The sequence below is a fragment of the Ictalurus punctatus genome, chromosome 4 (assembly GCF_001660625.3).
Source record: "Ictalurus punctatus breed USDA103 chromosome 4, Coco_2.0, whole genome shotgun sequence".
Classification (NCBI taxonomy): Eukaryota; Metazoa; Chordata; class Actinopteri; order Siluriformes; family Ictaluridae; genus Ictalurus; species Ictalurus punctatus.
Window position 1 is genome coordinate 20,488,220 of NC_071284.1, and position 21,284 is coordinate 20,509,503.

The following is a 21,284-nucleotide window of genomic DNA, read 5'->3' on the forward strand; positions in this document are numbered from 1 at the left end:
TATCATCCCTGTATCCCTGATGCATAAACTGCTGGAGATCCGCAGCGCTGTGCATCCCTCTCTTTGGGCTCCGAGGTGGGTGGGGAACAGAGATGATGAAACTGAAAACCTAAAACATGGCTACAAAGCACACCTCAAAAAATAATTTTTGGACTTGGACACTGATAATAATTCAAAAAAATAAATATTCCTCTCTACCGAATAATGATAACTGGCTTAAATTTGTCATCATTGAAGCTGCTGCTCCAGACTTTCCAATCAGTAAGCTTTCCCCTTTTGCTGTACAAAAGGGTATTGCAGGAATTGCAGGTACACTAAAAGAAATGAAAAATCTTTGATCTGGTTAGATTCTTGTGGAGTGCAGTAAAAAGGCCAATGCCGAAAACCTACTACATGCCAGCATGATAGCTGGAGTACAGATAAAGACCTTCCCTCATCCAACTCAGTTTATAGAATTACAGTAAAGGAGTAATCTGCACTAGAGAGCTGGACGTCGTGGATGAAGAAGAAATAACACATGAGCTCAAGACTCAAGGAGTAACGAATGTTAAAGAGAATAATCATCAAGAGAGAAGAGAGAACAATCAAAACTAGTATGTACATCCTCACTTTTGATAAACCGCTATTTACAGAAAAAATTTTAATTGAATACCTAAGTGAAAGGAAGAGGAAGAGCAATGGATTGCCGATACTATTGTAACACGTTACTCTGGGCCGGCCCCTAGTGGTGGGATTGTGCTGACAAGCCACAAGAGAAGATGAACATAGCGGACTGGCATAAAGTTGGCTTGACGTTGGACGTTCGGTATGCGCAGATATGTGCAAATTAAGGGACCGTTTCTAAAGTTACATATTGGTGTACATGTTATTAATTTGTTATTCGAAGGGAATGACTTGGTCATAAAACCAACTGTAAAGTGTTCATCTAGGTGTCTGCTATGACGCACTATAGCCATATGTTTTCAGGAAACACGATTACCATCAGATTGTACTCTCTCTTTGTAAAATTTTACAATTTTTAATACCTTCGGTCCCAGTGACAAGCGGGCTTCCGGTGATACAGCCATTTTAATGAGAAATTATGTGATCCATAGTCATATAAATATTAAAAGCAGTACGACTGACTCTGCAGAAAGCCATCACGGCCGTTTCCATCTGCATTCCTCCAAACTCAAACTTGATGCACATGGACCGAGATCACCTTGTTTCTCAGCTCCCACCCCTCTATATTCTCATGGGTGATTTTAATAGTCACAACTTCCTGTTGGGCAGCAATCATTGTAATAAAAAAGGTAAGAAGATTGAAGACTTTATAGATTCTTTAACCATACTTTATGCCTTCTAAATAACCAATCAAATAACTACTTACACCTGGGACATGGAACATACGCTACGATTGACTTAACAATTTGTCAGCTTGGATTGTACTTGGACCGATCATGGAGAGTCTGGCATGACCTCTGTGGTAGTGACCACTTCCCAAACATTGTAACCATCAAAGGAAGAAACAAATGTACATAGATGGCAAATTAAAAAAACAAATTGATTTCAGTTTCAAACCCTCTCTTATGAGAGGCTTGTATGGTTTCCAGAAGACAGCTATGATGCTATGCAGAATTTTACTAAAACACTTAGAGCTATAGCTAATGAAGCAGTCCCAAGAACATCTTTGAATATGAAATGGAGGTGACTTCCATATTTGATAATAAATGGAAGGAAACCCTAAAAGAGAGGAAGAAAGCGGAAAGTATTTTCTTCAGACACCCATCAACTGAAAATCTTATCAAACTCGATAAGTGGAGTACGAGCAAGAAGAATCATAAATGAAGCTAAAAAAGAAAGCTGGAGAAAATTAGTTTCCAACCTGGCAAGTACTTCATCAAACCAAATATGGAACTCGATATGGATAATGAAGGGAAAAACAATTGCCATCAAATACAACACATGAAACAGCATGGTACACTCCTGTCATCAAAACAAGAAATTGTAAACATTCTAGCAAAAACTTTCAAAAGCAATTCATCTATTGAGAACTGTCTTCCTGCTTTTTGAATATTTCACACTCAACAAGAAAAAGCAATGCAGAGCCCTACAACCAACCCCTCTCCATGGAAGAGCTACAGCGAGCTATTAAAAAAATCCCACAGTACAGCTGTTGGACCACATAAAGTCCACTATCAATTTATAAAGAACCTATCCCACCTCTTTCTGGAAATGCTTCTTAGAATTTTTAAGTCCATCTGGATATCTGGAAAAATTCCACCCGCTTGGCATGAAGCAGAAATAATACCTATTCCAAAGCCAGGAAAAGACTATAGTGATCCCATAAATTATCTATAATCTTAACCAGCTGCTTATGAAAAACAATGGAGAGGATGGTCAATGATCGCCTGGTCTCTGTACTGGAATCTGAACATCACATAAGTAATGCTCACTGTGGTTTCAGGAAAGGGCAAAGCACTGCAGATCATCTTATTTGTCTTGAAAGCTTTATTCATGATGCTTTTATTAGAAAGGAACATGTTCTAGCTGTCTTCTTCGATCTGGAGAAAGCCTATGACACGATGTGGAAACATGGCATTTTAAAGGATCTCTATCTAATGAATTTTATTGGTCACCTTCACTGAAAACAGACTTTTTAGAGTAAAGATAGCAAACACCTTGTCTAATCTACATAAACAAGAACTCGGAGTACCTTAAGGTAGTATTCTATTAGTAACTCTCTTTAGTATTAAAATAGACAGCATTACGCAAGTCATTGGTTCTGATATACATTATAGTTTATTTGTAGATGACATCTGCATTTGCTACATAAGGTAACAAACTGCTCTCCTGGTCAACTCAGAATGGTTTCAAGTTCTCACAAACAAAAACTGTCTGTATGCATTTCTGTCAGCTCCATTTATTGCACAATGAACCAGAGTTGTCTATGGATGGAGTCCCTTTCAAAATCATTGAAGAGAACAGGTTCCTTGGTATCAACTTTGATAGTAACCTGTCTTTTATCCCTCAAATTAATGAAAAAGAAATGTTTCAAAGCTATGAACGTTTTAAAATTCAGTTTAACTCTTATGAATCTGTACAGAACCTTGATTCGCTCAAAGCTGAACTATGGAAGCATCATTTATGGATCAGCCAGGAGATCATATATACAACTTATACTGTTCATCAAGGTATTCAACTGGCCTTAAGAGCATACAGAACGTCACCAAGTCAAAGTTTATATGTGGAAGCCAATGAATCTTCATCGGAAATCAGACAGCCTATACAGCAGTTTTCTCAACTTAACATAACAATACTATATGAAAGAAAACTAAGTCACATTTGTCCATTTGGCCTACGTATAAAAACCCATCTGGAGAAACTTAAAGTGGATTTAAACGTTATGGAGCAGACACATTTTTGCAAAATCCCCCATGGTATCTCAAAAAGCCCAAAATCCATCTGGATTTCACGAGAAACCAAAAATCAAAAACTCATCCGAATGAGCATTACCAACAATTCCTGGATATAAGAGTAGTGTTCCCACAACATATCCCATTATACACAGATGGATCCAAATCTGGAAATGAAGTAGCTGCAGCCTTTGCAACTAGTCAACTGTTGCAAAGGGATGCATATGCATCACTGACCAAAGTTACATTTTTACTGCAGAGGCAAATGCTATATTACTAGCACTGAAGTTCATTGAGGTTATTCTACAGAAATCTACAGATTCTGTAGATGTTCACACACTAATTTTTAATATCTGAAAAAAATTCACCAAAGTTCCCTCACTATCCATTAAACATGTCTTATGGGACTGTAACGCTTCTACACACTTGAGGAACCTGTATTATTCTGTATACATTTGTATACAAATGTATACATTTGAAAAGGTTTTCAACCAAGTAAATCCAAACTTGGTTTTAATGTTTTCAGGAAAAATGAATCTTAACCATCTATTCTAGTTTTACTCTTGAATAACTAAACTGGCTCTTGCCATGAATATAGCCATAGAAGTTGGCATGGTGTTAAAAAAGAAGAAACAAATGAAATCCTTGGATGACATGTTTGATATCTGGTTTTTAATGCACCAGTGGTTTCTTTCTTTTTCAGAATGTTCCATATCATTGTAGTGGCGGTGCCCATTGCTTGATTTTTTCCCTCTTTTCTCAGCTTTTCTCCCATAGATAGATTACTACTAAAGCTCAACCCAAGAGTAGACGTTCAGAGGTATTCATTGTTTAAACAGGCGATCCAGCAGTGCACACCTTGGCATGCAGACGCACCTGTCAGTCCATGTTCCAAAATTTTTGATGACTTGAAAAATGGGTGGGTTCAAAGAAAAGGTGTCATGTTCTAAGTGGTATAACACATCTAGATGTATATATCAGGAAATGAAAGCTGACATTCTGATATCATCTCATATTCATATTTTAATCTCAAACCCAAATGTTTTCAGTGTATAGCCACAACTGTTTTGTTTTGCTGTTCCAATACTTACAGAGGGGACTGTATCTGGAGTGGCTGTAGTGTGACACTGGTTCAGAACATACTGATAAATGAACAGGCATATTATTTATATTTGAGGATTACTTAATGGATTTATTTGTCATTGTTTAGGCTGTGTTTACAGACCAGCCCCAAGTGGCATACATTCAGCAGGATGGTACAACTCAACAGGTATACAAGCCAAGTCTTTTTACTTTACTGAGATTTAGTCTGTTGTTTATAGCAGTGGTTCTGGGACCCCTAGTGGGCTGTGAAGTATAGCCAAGGGGTCTGTGGTGTTTTTTTTGTTTGTTTGTTTATTTGTTCATTTGTTTGTCTGTTTTTGCAATGGTGGAAATCACAGCCCATCATTGGCCAAGGTTGCTTGAATCCTACAGATCACTGCTTGTGACTATATTCATTATTGAGTTCTTATAGGTATTAGCTTAATTTACTTTTTGCTTGAAATTGATTTAATCAAATTCTCATAAACAATTCAACATGCAAATAATGTCAACTTGGACTCTGTGTTCGGTGGAAATTCAGAAATAAAACTCTCTATTGCTAAATAGCTAAAACGCTATTGTACACATTTCAAATAAAATGCGTAATATTTAGGTAGTTGGATTATGTTCTTAAAATGTGTTGAGTGTGTTCATACTATTAATTTTACTGTTAAAGGGGTCCATGAAAAAAGATTTGAGAACTGGTTTATAGGTCACTGTCTTTTTTTCTGCCACAGGTCACAGTGTTATTGCCAGGTGGTCAGAACATGAATGCTACAAATCTACATGTGCTCAGTAATGTAGCAGATGCCCCACAGGCTATACTAGATCCTGTTTCACAGGTAAGGAAAAAGGGCAATATTTACAAGGCATATCTAAGTAGACTTGCCAATATTTTAATCATAGAAATGACAGTTTGGATGCTGTAGACTCAGAAGAATAGGATATTATGTATGAAAATATTGTTAGATATTGCTGTTGATTATTTTAGCTTCTATCAAATGTAAACGAGTCAGGAAGCATATTGTTTCAATGCAACAATGTTTTTTTCCAAATCAAGAAACTACTATTTACAGTTAACAGACAATAGGCTTGTGTTGTATATTATCAACATATCAACTCTACATAATTCATTGCCACAATATCCAGTGACATTTATCGCTGATATTATATTACCAGACTTGCCTTATGTGTTTTGTGTAGTAGCTCTGTAAAAACATTGGATAAATGTTAGAGAGTAAAGGGTTAATGTTTAGGTACACTGCTTTATGGGTATAGTAGGTTTATACATAATTTATTTAGAATTCCATGCATGTAGTGCTGGGTCATTCCATCTCAAGTGGTCCAAAAATTGCAAAGTTGGTTGCTTGACTGTGTCGTGGAAAATAGAAAATACTCACAGGCTCGTCCTCTGAAGGTGAAAAGGTTTATTACAGAAAGATGGCTAATACAGGATAGAATAAATCAGGATAGAATAATGAGAGTGCTCTGAAGCCCTTGTACTAAACCATTACTATATATATGAAACGCAGAGCATGACATAATTTTGTGTACCGATAAGAAGCGGTTTGAGGCAGTTCAAACGGGCTTTGTTTTAGGATCTTGGAAGATGTTTAGATGAACCTTGAACAGAAGAACATGTTTGTGTTTCTGTAAGCAGATAAACATTCTGTACAGATCTCAGTGACATGACATGGCTTTCTTAGGTGTTATCCTCAGATGAACAAGAACAAACTTATTACAAAGTAAAAATGATTAATTTCCCTCACATTTCCCCCATTTTATCATTACAAAATATGATAACTAAAATTAACAGAGAAATTACAATGCTATGAATACATCAGAACTTCAGAATCCTTTCACGGTTCAACATAAAACAGATATAATGAAGGCGCTAAGGCTGTTTTTGCGGATATAAAGTATCCTGTCGTCAAGCAAGCTTATTTTAGAGTGAAATGAGAATCGTCATGGTCAAATGCATATTTACAATTGACGTGAAATGGATGTCGATGGGTCGTCATCATCAGTGTCTCTGGCAGAATCTATTTCCCAGTCAGGTTTAAGATACAGCTCAGGTTGGTCTTCGTAGGTATTGTAATCAGTCTTTGTCATTATCAGTGTTTGATCATTAGTGATTTCAACGAGCGTGAGAGACTGCTCCGAACGAGAGAAACAATACAAGGCAAAATGAGCAAGACAAGAAGAATCATTGCACCTAGACGGTTAATATCCACGAGCTCCATCCCCCGAGTACTGAATTCAGCCACTCGAACCCCGTCTCGCTAGTCTGTGGACGGTTGCGTATCGCAGACCACATGTGTTCAATGATAGAATAACCATTATGTATCTGCGTGACGAGGAGTCGTGTGATGTTGTGTGGGTAGCACTGTTGGCCGTGATTCTTATGACAATGTGATGCAGAATGGTTTACAGAGGTGGCCAATATCTTGGCATATGGGCTTTTAACTACTAATTGTCGTCCAATCTGCAGCAATAGTCTACTAAAGAACTTCGTGGGCTTATGTGGGACCTATAGAAATCATGTCGCCTTAGGCACTTAGTCCCGTCACCACGATCAGCTAAGTACCAAATTTGGGTAAGAGTGTGTGTGTCATGTACTCTTTCTGCTGCAACGATGTGATTGGCGTGATTGATCATTAATTCTTCCACCCAATAAACTTCAGTATCACGCTTTGGTTTATCTTTCCAGCTTAAGGGTCTACCCCCGGACCCCCAGTGTTGTCGAGAACGGTCCCAGTGATTTGTGAGTTTATTTCAATGACAGGCTTACTAACAGATACCACCTATACCAGGAGAAGGGTGCACGATTAGGAATAGGTTTATATGTGTGAGTGGATGTGCAGATTGTGTCTAGTCTTCAACAGAAGTCTGTGGTCAGGGGACTTGGGGCATAAGAGGTGCGGTACCAAAGTCACGTCATCTAACCTTTGTCCTGGTCACGTGGCTATATAGTACGCACTAATGAAGTTCAGTCCTCCTAAGAGTACAGTTTCCGTGTCGTCAGCATTTCTGTGATTTCGCAGGCTACTAGATACCACTTGGTGTCTTGTGTTGTGTAACCACAAGGAACTGGTGTGAGAATGTGTGTTTGAGTGCAGTGTGTCATGTGTGTGGGTGTGTATATGCAGATCGTCGCTCGTGAGCGTCGGTCCTCCTAGAGGCCTCTTGATAATCACTTTCTAGTCATCCTGTCGAAGTCCCATCTTCTCCAGCACATTGCTCGGCTCTGGCACTCTCCTGCAGTGGCTCGCATGCATCCATGTGGCTCTCTGGTTGACTTTCACTGCTGAATGAGTGACAAAGAGAACCTGGAATGGCCCAGACCACTGTGGCTTGTTCCACCTGGTCCTGTGGAAGTCCTTGATCACGATCCACTCTCCGGGCTTCAGATCACGCAGCGGAACCGTGGCTAGAACTGGAAATGCCGCTTTTACCTGCTTGTGGATAGAGTGCAGAGCAAAGGACAGGGTTGCACAGTAATTTAACATTACATCATCACATGCTGCAGCGTCGGGAAGAGAAGCTGTCACAGGTCCAATTCCTGTGTGTGGAGGTCTCCCAAACAGTATCCCAAAGGGGCTAAGCCCATTCTAAGCCTGTTTCAGAACAGCATTTGCTCAGTCTGTTTTTTAGTGTCCCATTTTCTCTCTGTACCACCCCACCACTATCTGGATGATATGCACAGTGCTGCTTTAATTCTATACCCAAATATTCACCCACCTACTTAAGGGCATGGCTCACAAAAGGTGTGCCATTATCACTGGAGATTATCATTATCACTACCGGGTCTGAGTCCTGTTTGGATGTAGGGATGTGGCCTTCTCTACCTTCAAGCCTCAACCCACGTTATGAGTTGTGCAAACAGTGTAAACTTTTTTTTTTTTTTTTTTTTTTTTTTTTTTTTTTTTTAAGACTAATTAGAGAAACCAATGCTTTATCACAGCTATCATTCCCCCTTTTGACTCATGGTCCCTGCCATGCGTCAACCTTGAAGACAAGGACAGCCCTGGGGGCATCGCCAAACTCCGTCAACAACCGTGCAGCCTGCTTTGCACCACACAGCCTTTTCCTCATCCATAGCTTGTGCTTGGAGGTCTGAAAGCTGTAAAGGAGGAGTGATTATTTTCTTTTGAGTTTTGGGACCATAGATGTAGCTGCTTGCTTTGCTGCACTGTACGCTCGAGCGTTTCCTAGGAAAATATGGTCTAATTTGTTAGTGTGTGCATCACATTTGCATACTTGCATAATTGCATACATGACATTTGTAAACAATATGGCCGCCAATAGTTGGGGTATGGTCATACAAAGGGGGCAGAGCTAAAGTCATATAACTGTTTCTCAGGAGCCATATGTCATATTATGATGAATTTGGTGTACTGCATCATTGTGCTAATCTGTAAGTGGGTTTTTAATGACGGCTTGATTATTTCAAACACATCACTGCTGTCAGCCAGTCAGCTTTCAGTAAGCATAGTTACTATTGAGTGATCATCATAAAACATGATGTAACACTCCCTCGTGTTCAGTGTGAAACAAGGAAACAGGAGGCAGGCTTGGGACAACTCAGAAGTTCTCTTTATTAAACTATTTGGGGTTTGATCCACTTATCCAAATTCAAACATTATTGTGCACAAATTTCCAAACCATATTTTTCAATGTTTGTTTAAATCGTTTGGCCAGGCCATCTGCCTACATTTGGTAAACAGTGGTGAGCATCTATTGAATTCCTAATAATTCATATTGTTTGCAAATGTGCATGACATAAATATGGTGCCTTGATCAGACAGAATCTATCTTGTCATCCTGACCTGGGAGATTATTTTGAAAAGTGCCTCCACAACTCTGCTTGCTGAGATTGCAAAGAGGCATGGTTTCTGGGTATTGTTTTGCATAATACACCAGGACTAACAAACAGCATTGCCCTCCTGCAGTCTGTTGCGATGGCCAGATGAGGTCCATACCAATTTTTTTCAAGAGGACCTCAGTTAATGAAATGGGGTGCTGTGGCACTTTTGGGGTGGCCAGCAGATTCACCAGCTGACAACCATAAAATTTCGCACACCACCTGGAAACATTGCTGCGAATAGACCAGCTGAGCATCAATTACTTTCACTTGGTCAAATACTTATTTGAGAGTTTTGTCTTGTGTCTGCTCCAAGGGGAAATCAATGAGGGCTTTTTCCCCCAATGGGAGAGTGGGAAGGGCCCTCCCCATGCCTTCCTGATGCTGTCTTCCTATGCTACACTGTTGCAGAACTCATCCACACACATTACCCTTAACAACGTCTGAAACACAGGCCAGTTTATCCCCAAAATCAGCGGATGGGTGAGGCAAGGACTAACTGCCACCTCTATTTTATGTTTTGAATTGAATCATGATGGCAACTAGTGGATATTCATGCACATCCCCATGCACACACCACCTTCACATGGCATATTGTATCTAGTGACTCACCTTAAACCAGGCATGGGTGAATTGAGATTTAATTATAGCCCGAAGCCACCAGTGCATGGTGTGTATATATACCCCCTTGTATACTCACCAGTATGTGTTGCATCCCAGCTCGAATAGGGGAAGCTTGTGGTGTGTTGGGAACCCGGACCAACACCCACCCCTACATCAGATGGCATTGGTGCTGTAAATGCCCAGGTTCCCCGCATTGCCAACACACCTTCCCGGGCCTTACTCCCACACCTGTGGCCTGGGAAGAGAGAAGAGACACTTCTTTAGCTTGTTTGCTGAGGGGGAAAAAAGGACCGATATTTGAGCCAAGAAGAATAAACAGGCTTACAAAAAGTGTCAAAATCTGTTCAGCCAAACTGCAAAGTTTTGTTAATTTTTTATATTTTACAGTACGTCATACTGGTCTTAAACCAGACTGACAACTTTCTATGACAATAAAAACTGTATATGGTTTGAGGCAGATATTTATTGAAAATATTTTGAGTCTCATTATATCCTAGCTATATTAGCTTTGTTGCTCAGTGCAGAAAAATAGAAGCAAACAAACAAACTTTGATCCTGTGCTGTCTGATCAAGTACATGGGAGTGGATCAATAGAGAATTAAAAGATTTTTTTTCACTTTTTTTTTTCCCACAAAGATTTATTATTCATTATTCCTTTAAATGATGATGATCAAGAATTGGATCGCTTTTTTCCCTTTCACACTCAGAATCAGCTGCCCCGGAGTACTCTCCCTACCATCACAGAGCCTTCAGTCAGTCCCTTGGCAGCTACAGACTCTACTGTGGACTCTGAGGATGAAGAAGAAGATGATGATGATGATGATGATGATGATGATGATAATAGAGATGATTCAGAACTGGATGATTGGGAACCCAGGCCACCTCAACCGTTCACCCCTCAGCATCTCTGTGAGTGCAGAACCTAAGTAATGTAATTTAGAGTGTGAAAGTTTTTGTGCCATGTGTCCTTGAAACATTAGTTACAGATGACAGGCTGAATGTGCTATGCTACACTTTGGTAGACAATTTTTATTGTTTTTTATTATTTTATCATTTCTGCATGCATTTGACCTGAAATGTGATCACATTGTCATCTAGGTCCTAAAACTAGATATTAAAACTAAAACTAGCCTTTAACTAAATTAAACAAATGACGTAAATGTAAATATTATGGTGTTTACAATTTTTTTTATTGAGAAAAAAGTATACAACATAAAATATCTTTGCCGGAAAAAGTATATGAACCATTGTTTTCAGTAACTGGTGCGGACCCCCCCCCCCTTCCCCCTTTAGAAACAATAACTTTTGGGGGAATTTTGGTGGACTTCTTTGCCTGAGCTGCTTTTTACGTTCTTCTACAGCAGTTCTATTGGGTTAAGGTCTGGACATTGACTCGGCCATTCCATAATGTTACATTTCTTCAGCTTTAACCATTTCTTTGTAGACTTGATGTGCTTAGGGTCATTGTCTTGCTGCATGACCCACTTATGGTTAAGCTTCAGTTCATTGACAGATACCCTGATGTAGAATTTGCTGGTACAATCCAGATTTCATGGGTCCATCAATAACGTTAAGCCATGCTGGACCTGAGGCTGCAAAGCATCCCTATAACCAGGATGCTGCCACCACCATGCTTCACAGTTGGGATGAGTTTCTTATGTTTTCACCAAATATAATGCTTTTCATTTATTTGGATTCATCTGTCAATAGAACATTCTCCCAATAGCCTTCTGGCTTATCAATGTGGTCTTGAGCAAACTTCACATAGGCAGCAGTGTTCTTTTTGGAGAGTACTGGCTTCTTCGTTGTTATCTTGCAATGCACACTTTTCCTGTTCAGTAGTTGCCTGATGGTGGACTCATAAATATTGGCATTGCTCAATGTAAGAGTGGCCTGTAGGTCTTTAGATGTTACCCTGGGGTTCTATGTGACTTCCCATAATATTATTTGCTGCACCCTTGGAGTGATTTTTGCTGGATGGCCACTACTTGGGAGAGTGCTGAGGTGCTGAATTTTCTTCATTTGTATATCATGTCTCACAGTGGATCGGTGGTCTCTTTAGTTTGGTTTTGGTTTTGTAAAATTTTCCAGCCTGGTGAGCATTGATAACTCTTTCTTTTTCTGAGATCCTTAGGAAGCTCTTTTGATCAAGGCATAACACATTTCCATAAACCTGTATGATGACCAGACTTTGTATAGTGAAGATCCAAGTTTATGTTCATGAAACATGGGAGGGCTTGCTAAACTCATGCCTGATCCCCTTGATTGAAACACCTGACTTCACTTAGCCCTTTAAATTAACTTGTACTCCTAGAGGTTCACATACTTTTTTTTGACAAAGATTTTTAATGTAATGCTCAATAAATAAATGTAAAAACTATATTTTGCATCATTTGTTTAATTGTATTCTCTTTATCAAGTTTTAGGACTGATTATGTTTCAGGTCAAAGTGTTCGCAAACTTTCTAGCTGCACCGTATACTCCTTCCAACCTCTTTTGCAGCATGAATGGGTCAGTGCAATCGCAGAGGCTCTGGTATTATCAGGAGTGTTTGATTTTGTTGGCGATGAATCGTGTAGTGTGAACCACTCTGCAATTACAGTCCCCTCAGAAACTATTGGGATGGTATGTAGATGTGTTAAATGACATTTAACATCGCACATTTGTGGGAGTGTGAAGAAAAACCCAAAAACAACAGTCAGTGACATGAACAACAACTTCCACAGGGCAGAGGTGAACATATCACAATCCATCAGTCGAAGAAGAGAGCAGAAATATAGAGGCCATACCACAATATGCAAAACACTCATCAACAATAAGAATCGGAAAGCCAGGTTGGAATTCACAAACAAATACAGATATGAGCTGATAGATTGTGATCTGTTTTCTTCTTAACCCCTTTCGGAATGAACACTAGCGTTCATTCCGCCGGCGGAATGGAAAACGACTTATCAGACATTTTCAATTAGTATAAACAAATGAATTATTGCATCACCGCAGTTCTGGTACAAGATTATACCAGGACACTTGTGGCTTTCCGTGTGTACAGTTTGTGTGCTTAACTCCTGGTGAGCAGGGGGATGGGAAAAGGGCGGAGTTTGAGCTCCCTACTGGGCAAACAATTCACACTTCTCCACGAACACATTGAGACAGAGATCAATCGGAGAGCACAACTAAAGCTTTTTGATAGGAAAACACTGTATACAACTGCCACAATAAAATTATAACATTTAAACCAAAGATCGGACTTGTATAAATGTTTACTACCTTACAGTACCTACATAGACGAAAATCCAGTTCGCTCGCAGTTTTATAAATCATGCACATTTCCATCGGTATAAAGTCCATCAGCTTTATTGAAGAAAAAAAATGCAAAGTTCCATATTTAGTCACAAATGTCCTCCTCAAAATGCATTAAGTGTTTTGGTATCCCACCCCTCCGGAATTTAGTAATTAGCTATAAACTGAACTGAGACACCATCTAAAAAAAAGCTAATCTGTTTTGGCTATGATGAACAATCCGCCTCCTAAATTATAATCGGGCAGTCTAACTTGATTGACACCCACTTGGACCAATTGTAGATACTTCTAGCTTTCAAACAAGCCCAAGCTCGACATGACTGACCACTCAGAGGCTGAGAAAATCAAACGCGTAATCAGCACAACTAAACCTTTTACGCAGTTTTTTCTGATCGCTAGTTTTCTACTGCTTTTCGCTCAGCGTGCTATTTATCGGTGTGTTATAGCGGCGGCTCCTTTTTTTGTTTGTTTTTTTTTGTTGTTTTTTTTGGAGAAAGACTATGTGGATTGAGTTGAGGGGCTCTATCTACCCCCAGCCCCCCCCCGAAAGTCAGAGGAGAGGGGTCACTCGTGTGTCTATCATTTGAGCCATTTGGCTCCTTCTGGCCAAATTATTAACTATTAACTATTTTTAATAAACATTATATTTTATATGTATGTTTCAGGCTTTTTTGTGTGTGTGAAATTACACATTGTGTAACAGAGTTCATGCTACTGCCATTTGTTTTCATTTTGTCCCATTTGGAGAGGTTTGGTGCCATTTGGAGAGGTTATTTTGTGTCTTTAAAAAAAAAATGTTTGCTATTTCTAGAAGTCTGCAATATTTAAAGGCTTTGTGCCATTTTTATAAGCTTTGTGCCATTTTTATAAGCTTTGTGCCATTTGGAGACGTTTGGTGCCATTTGGTGAGGTTTTTACCTGTGTTTGGATAACCTTACACACAATTTTAGTGATTAGAGAAAACTTCCTTATATTTTGGGTGTTCATGGACAAGTACTTGGGGCATCTTTGAGACCAGGAATGGGGTTGATATCAACATTTGCTGTGAAGATATAACATTTGTGTCACACATCGTGACGAAGCAGAGATACAGCGGATGCAAGTGCAGGATAACAGTGTTGTTTATTTAAAGAAACAGACAGGCAGACAAATCCAAAACGTGATCCAAGACGTAATCCATAAACATGCAAGAGGTCAGGCGATTGGCAAACAGGCATACACTGGGCAAGGCAGGAATCTAGGTCGTTACACAAAACAAGACACGAACTAAGACGATTAACTGGAAGCGGATATCCAGCACGAACTGACTATGACTATGACACGAATTACACTAACGCTAAACATTCACTTCTTATTATTTACTTACTTACTAACTTATTTAATCTTCCGCGTTGTGTGCTGGGAAGCGCGCGGTATATATGCGGACATAATTACCCTCGCAACTGCTAACAGCTGAGGGTAATCCGGACACACGTGACTTCCTAGCCAATGACGGAACAGGGAGGAGACATGACAAACATAAACAAAACCCACGTGTCCCGATGTCCCTACGGTCACAGCGGAAAAGCAGGTGCTCGCGCATTCGCGCTTCGAGCACGCTGCTTCAAGGGGGAATCGTGACAGAACCCCCCCCTAAAGGCACTCCTCCCGGAGTGCCATGAGTCATCCATCTTCATTGGCGGCCCTGGCCCCCTGGGTTGGATGTCCCGAGCAGAGCCAGGAAACGGCACGGTGTTCTTGGCGGCGTAGGGAAGCAGAGCGACGACCTCAGCTGGACAGGGAGGCTGAGCGACGACCTCAGCTGAACAGGCGGGCTGACCAGCGTCCTCAGCTGGACGGGGAGGCTGAGCGACGTCCTCAGCTGGACGGGGAGGCTGAGCGACGTCCTCAGCTGGACGGGGAGGCTGAGCGACGTCCTCAGCTGGACGGGGAGGCTGAGCGACGTCCTCAGCTGGACGGGGAGGCTGAGCGACGTCCTCAGCTGGACGGGGAGGCTGAGCGACGTCCTCAGCTGGACGGGGAGGCTGAGCGACGTCCTCAGCTGGACGGGGAGGCTGAGCGACGTCCTCAGCTGGACGGGGAGGCTGAGCGACGTCCTCAGCTGGACGGGGAGGCTGAGCGACGTCCTCAGCTGGACGGGGAGGCTGAGCGACGACCTCAGCTGGACGGGGAGGCTGAGCGACGTCCTCAGCTGGACGGGGAGGCTGAGCGACGACCTCAGCTGGACGGGGAGGCTGAGCGACGACCTCAGCTGGACGGGGAGGCTGAGCGACGACCTCAGCTGGACAGAGAAACAGAGACTGTACTCAGCGGAGCAGGGAGGCAGGGCGATGTCCTCGTCTGAGCCTGAAAGCGGAGCGACGTCCCCAGCTGAACGGGAAGGCAGAGCGAAGTCCCCTGTAAGGCCAGGGAGAGGAACGTGGGTCTCCTCGACGCAGAAGGGGGGAACGCTATCTGCCATGGAGCAGGATGACTGAGCAGTGTCCACAGCTGAACAGGGGGGCTGAGTGACGACCTCAGCTGAACAGGGAAACAGAGCGCTGTACTCAGGAGTGCAGGAGAAGTCCCTTGTGAGGCCAGGGAGAGGAGCGTGGGTCTCCGTGGGGCCAGGGAGAGGAACGTGGGTCTCCTCGATGCAGAAGGGGGGAACGCTATCTGCCATGGAGCAGGAAGGCTGGACCTGGAGCTCAGGGACTGGAGGCTGGACCTGGAGCTCAGGGACTGGAGGCTGGACCTGGAGCTCAGGGACTGGAGGCTGGACCTGGAGCTCAGGGACGTGAGACTTGACCTGGAGCTCAGGGACGTGAGACTTGACCTGGAGCTCAGGGACGTGAGACTTGACCTGGAGCTCAGGGACGTGAGACTTGACCTGGAGCTCAGGGACGTGAGACTTGACTGGGACTTGGACATCAGGGACATGAGACTTGACTGGGACTTGGACTTTTCTGACTGGAGGCTTGGCTTGGATCTCAGGAACGTGAGGCTTGACTTGGACCTTAGGGACTTCAGACTTGACTTGGACCTTAGGGACTTCAGACTTGACTGGGACTTGGACATCAGGGACATGAGACTTGACTGGGACTTGGACTTTCCTGACTGGAGGCTTGGCTTGGATCTCAGGGTTGAGCTCTGTATGACGTTGCCTGTAGTAGTGGGTAAACGGCAGGGCAGGTTCGCCTTCCAGACTTACACCCCTGAGAAGTTGTTCTAGCTCCTCCTTCGCCTCCGGACTCCCGAATCGCAACATGAAATCCCCCACAAACTGTTCTACACCGTCCAGGTTCCTACAGTGCTTCTCCAGTTTGAGCTGAACCCATTGACGGGCCGGTCCAAAGAACCGGGACCACATAAATCGGAGCCATTGCTTCTCCTCTGGCTTAGGGTCTAACAGACTGGCGAAGTAGTATTGACAGTCTACCAGGAAATACTCTGGGGCACCGAAAAATCCGTCAAATGGGTCCGGAAGCTCCATAAATGTCCATTGTGGGAAGTGGACGGAGTCCATAGCGGGGACGGTTGGCGTCGACTTCCGGGTTCCGCGTCTCCTCCGTTCTCCTGCTGCATCCATGTTTTGGCGGAAGATTCTGTCACACATCGTGACGAAGCAGAGATACAGCGGATGCAAGTGCAGGATAACAGTGTTGTTTATTTAAAGAAACAGACAGGCAGACAAATCCAAAACGTGATCCAAGACGTAATCCATAAACATGCAAGAGGTCAGGCGATTGGCAAACAGGCATACACTGGGCAAGGCAGGAATCTAGGTCGTTACACAAAACAAGACACGAACTAAGACGATTAACTGGAAGCGGATATCCAGCACGAACTGACTATGACTATGACACGAATTACACTAACGCTAAACATTCACTTCGTATTATTTACTTATTTACTAACTTATTTAATCTTCCGCGTTGTGTGCTGGGAAGCGCGCGGTATATATGCAGACATGATTACCCTCGCAGCTGCTAACAGCTGAGGGTAATCCGGACACACGTGACTTCCCAGCCAATGACGGAACATGACAAACATAAACAAAACCCACGTGTCCCGATGTCCCTACGGTCACAGCGGAAAAGCAGGTGCTCGCGCATTCGCGCTTCGAGCACGCTGCTTCAAGGGGGAATCGTGACAATTTGTGTTAAAAGTAAAAATTTTTTGTAAATATTTATTTATTTATTTTTTAATTATGAATATATAATTCTGAATATTATATATAATTCTTAGAGTCTTAAGTGTCTACTTTCATATGAGCCATTAATCACTACTGTGGTGTGTGAGATACTGAACACAGGTAGCCCAAAACAGACAAAAATGCCATTTTTTGGCTACCGGTAAAAGAGGTTAATAAAGACGCAAAACTTGGAGAAGAGGAATAGTTTATTGAAGCTCAACTAAACTCACACACATACAAAAGCCCTTTCTTAAAACATTGTACCAGGCTGCTCACTCAAGGTCAGTGCACCGATAAAACTTTCTCCTAGGCCCCTCAGAAGACACATTCCGGTTCCCAATATATGCTCAATGAGATCATCTTAACACATGAACCTTGTGAAATAATTACTTGAAATGATTAACATTTAGATAAGTCTAAAGATTTCATACCGTACCATGCTGTACCATGTTGCAAACATGAACAGTCAGAAGACCTGTAATGAGCTGTTAATGTGAGCAATAAGGAAAACTATAGTGAAAGAAATGAAAGAAAACCATGACTATTCTTCATGAGCCACAAAAGTTGTGGAACCAAGATTAACACTGTGGAAAAAGGAAGAATCTCCTCATGATCAAAAACGTACAAGCTCATCTGTGAAACATGGTGGAGGTAGCTTGTGTTTGTATGGCTGCTTTTTGGAACAGGCACACTAATATTTAGTGATGATTTAACTCATGATGTTAGCAGCAGAATGAATTCAGAAGTTTACAGGAACATTTTATTCACAGAGAAATGCATCCAAATTATTAGGGAGGAACTTTATCATGCAGCAAGACAATGATCCAAAGCACCCTGCCAACTCAATGAAGGAGGGATTGAGTGGAAGGTTTTAGAATGGCCAAGTTAATCACCAGACCTTAACGCAAGTGAGCATGCATTTCACCTCCTGAAGAGGAGATTGATGGGAGAATGACCCTAAAGCAAACAACAACTGAAAAAGGCTGCAGTAAAAGCCTGGACAAGCATCACAGAAGAAGAAACCAACAGTGTTGTGATGTTAGTAGTCGCAGGTTTTGTGCAGTTATTGCAAACAAGGGATATGCAACAAAAAGTTGTATGTTTTATGTTGCTTAACACATCTAGATGTACAGTATCTCACAAAAGTGAGTACACCCCTCATATTTTTGTAAATATTTGATTATATCTTTTCATGTGACAACACTGAAGAAACGACACTTTGCTACAATGTAAAGTAGTGAGTGTACAGCTTGTGTAACAATGTAAATTTGCTGTCCCCTCAAAATAACTCAACACAGTCATTAATGTCTAAACCGCTGGCAACAAAAGTGAGTACATCCTTAAGTGAAAATGTCCAAATTGGGCCCAGTTAGTTAGCCATGACGGTGATGTCACCAGCCCCCCACATGTTCCAAATACTCTCAATCGTTAGTGCTTCGTTTGTGCTGATTTGTGCCGATAAAAGCTTTGTTTGTGCTGCTTTGGTTTTGGAGATATTAAAAGAATATTTATAGGTCATTCTGAGGTCACACAGCCCCCCCCTCCAAATTCTGGTAGTCGTTTGTGCCACTAAAAGTTTCGTTTGTGCTGCTTCCATTGTTAAAATATTAGACATTGACTTATAGGTGCAAATCTCCTTGGTGTAAGCACACTTTTAGTCGAATTGCTGAAGACTTTTTCAAGACATGTCATATTATCATTTGTTCAATAAACAATTATCTTTACTTCATTCACTGGTCTCTCATGATAGAACTTTTCATTTATTTACAAAGAGTATCATCTGCTACACTTCACTGCCACCACTAGGTGTCTTGAACTTATAGTTACTAAATATATAGTAAATAGTTACTAATATAGTTACTAAATCAAAATTCTGGCCATTGTAAGTACAATGTTTTAACACTGTCAGTTACAATATTATTCGTTAACTTCAATCATAATGGTACAACATTCAAGAGAGCTAAGATTGTCAATGTTTATTGAAGAGAAAACTCATTGCTAATACTAATATGGCTAATGGAGCTATGAAATGCTTATTACAGCTGCACATGGTACCCATGTTCCTTTTTTTTTAAATACGTTATGCATCTATGGGTCAACATTACCATATTGGTCCTAATATAAGATATAATATCCTTATATATTATGACTCTATTGTCCTTGTATTTGGGCAAATACAGTAATACATGAAAACAGGTTTATACTGTATACGACATTTGTTGAGTCAGGATTATTTCAGTGGGTAATTATGTTTTGCTTGTCCCAGATGTCCAAGAAACCAGCAGTCGACAGGGATTCCATTTTCACAATCCTCTGTTCATCAAAAGAGGCCATAGTCCTAATCAGAGCATCTGGACAGAGCTTAGTGAGCAGCTAGAAAACAAGATCACTGCAAAGGCTCTATATACTTTTGTTAAATTGAACAGACACAACATCTGACTGCCTTAGGGTTTATTTATGAAAGTGATCATGAAACAAGTGGCAGTAGTGATGACCCTGATTTTGAGCCAGGGTCCCTTTCCCCCAGACCAGAAGATTACTGGACTTTTGATCTTGCAGTTCCATTTCAGAAATAGATTGAATTTATTCCTGAAACAGTTCAATACAAAAACAAGTTCTCTAAAACCCCAAAAAAAGGGCATACACAATTTTGAGGCCTGGCGTCTGGACGCATGTGATAAATCATCATATTTGGCAAGAAGTGAAAAGCCCCTGCACATTTGCCTTTAAACGAGCCAAGGTCTATCCATCAGCCACATAGAAATCAGAGGCTACTGTAAGGAATGTCATGGCCACATTCACATAAAATGTGACCGAGAGCCTGAAATGAACAGCCCAGTGGTGCTCAATTGTTTAATTAAAAACACTGATGACTCAGTGCACACTGGCTCTTCCAAGCATGTGATGTCTGGTAACTTGTGTGTGCAGATAGCCAAAGAACTGCGTGAGGGTAGAATGGAGCCCAATGTATGGAGGGCATCAGAGGCAACAAAGCTGATGGATTTTGGAGATCCTGAGCCAAGCCATTTGCCTAATTTGGCCGCCCTGTGCAAAGTCAGAGAGAAATTACTTAGAATTAGGCGAACAGGATCCTATTTTGTCACTGCAGATGTTAAAATATAGTGCACCTCACAGTGGTAGCATTAAAGACCTTGGACTGGACAAGTTTTTCTGTCACTACTGGAGTCAAACGCAAATGTTTATGTACAAGCCATTATCAAAGAAGTCTACTAACCCCCTCTGTGAGTTTTGATGCAACTGGCTCAGTGGTGAGGAAACTACAGAGACCAAATGGCATGTCTGGCCATATCTTCTTATATCAGGGTGTTCTGGCAGGGGATGAGAGTTCAAGTGTCCCAGTGGTGCAAATGCTGTCAGAGAGACACAATGTTAATGCAATAACACATTGAGAGGTTGTGAGTGAATTTTCTCTGTATTTGCTCGGAGCTCTGGTCAAGGCTTTTACTCCTCATCCTGATCTGAAGACCTACATCAATGAGTTTCGTGGTGTCTTACTCGGTAAGTGTCAGCAAAAGTGCCACCTTGTTTTGTTTGGGTTGATGTTGCACACTGCATCAAGATTATCTGCCAATGGGACTGCTTGAAGAAAAAAAAACACATCACATTAAAGATTTCTTTGTGAGGTCAATGTCACAGCTTCTCAAGTCACAATCCATGGGCAATGCAAGAGAGCTACTATGCAGTATTACTGTTGTGGCTCTCAGCGAAGCAGAGGGCAACGACAGCTCTGTAGCCCCCCTTATATCAGAAAGGTGCAAGAAATACCTGAAAGCCCGAATTGCAGAAGAGTATGTAATCATTCCAGATTTAGAGGACATGGAAG

General features: G+C 41.6%; 1 protein-coding gene across 8 annotated transcripts in view; it reads left to right on the forward strand.

The window, feature by feature from the left end:
• The window catches only part of prdm10 (PR domain containing 10), a 92,118-nt gene that overhangs the window by 36,959 nt on the left and 33,875 nt on the right, over positions 1-21,284 (forward strand). For 6 of the 8 annotated variants that reach the window (XR_008393898.1, XM_047154985.2, XM_053678035.1 and 3 more), the window contains 3 exons: positions 4,606-4,665; positions 5,216-5,320; positions 10,674-10,875. Coding sequence is in view for 6 of the 8 variants with exons in the window: in XM_047154985.2 (XP_047010941.1) it covers positions 4,606-4,665; positions 5,216-5,320; positions 10,674-10,875 (367 nt within the window). In the remaining 2 variants the exon portion in view is untranslated. Of the gene's footprint in view, positions 1-4,605; positions 4,666-5,211; positions 5,321-10,673; positions 10,876-21,284 lie in introns of those variants that run through there. The other 2 variants (XM_053678037.1, XM_053678038.1) reach the window with 2 other exon arrangements.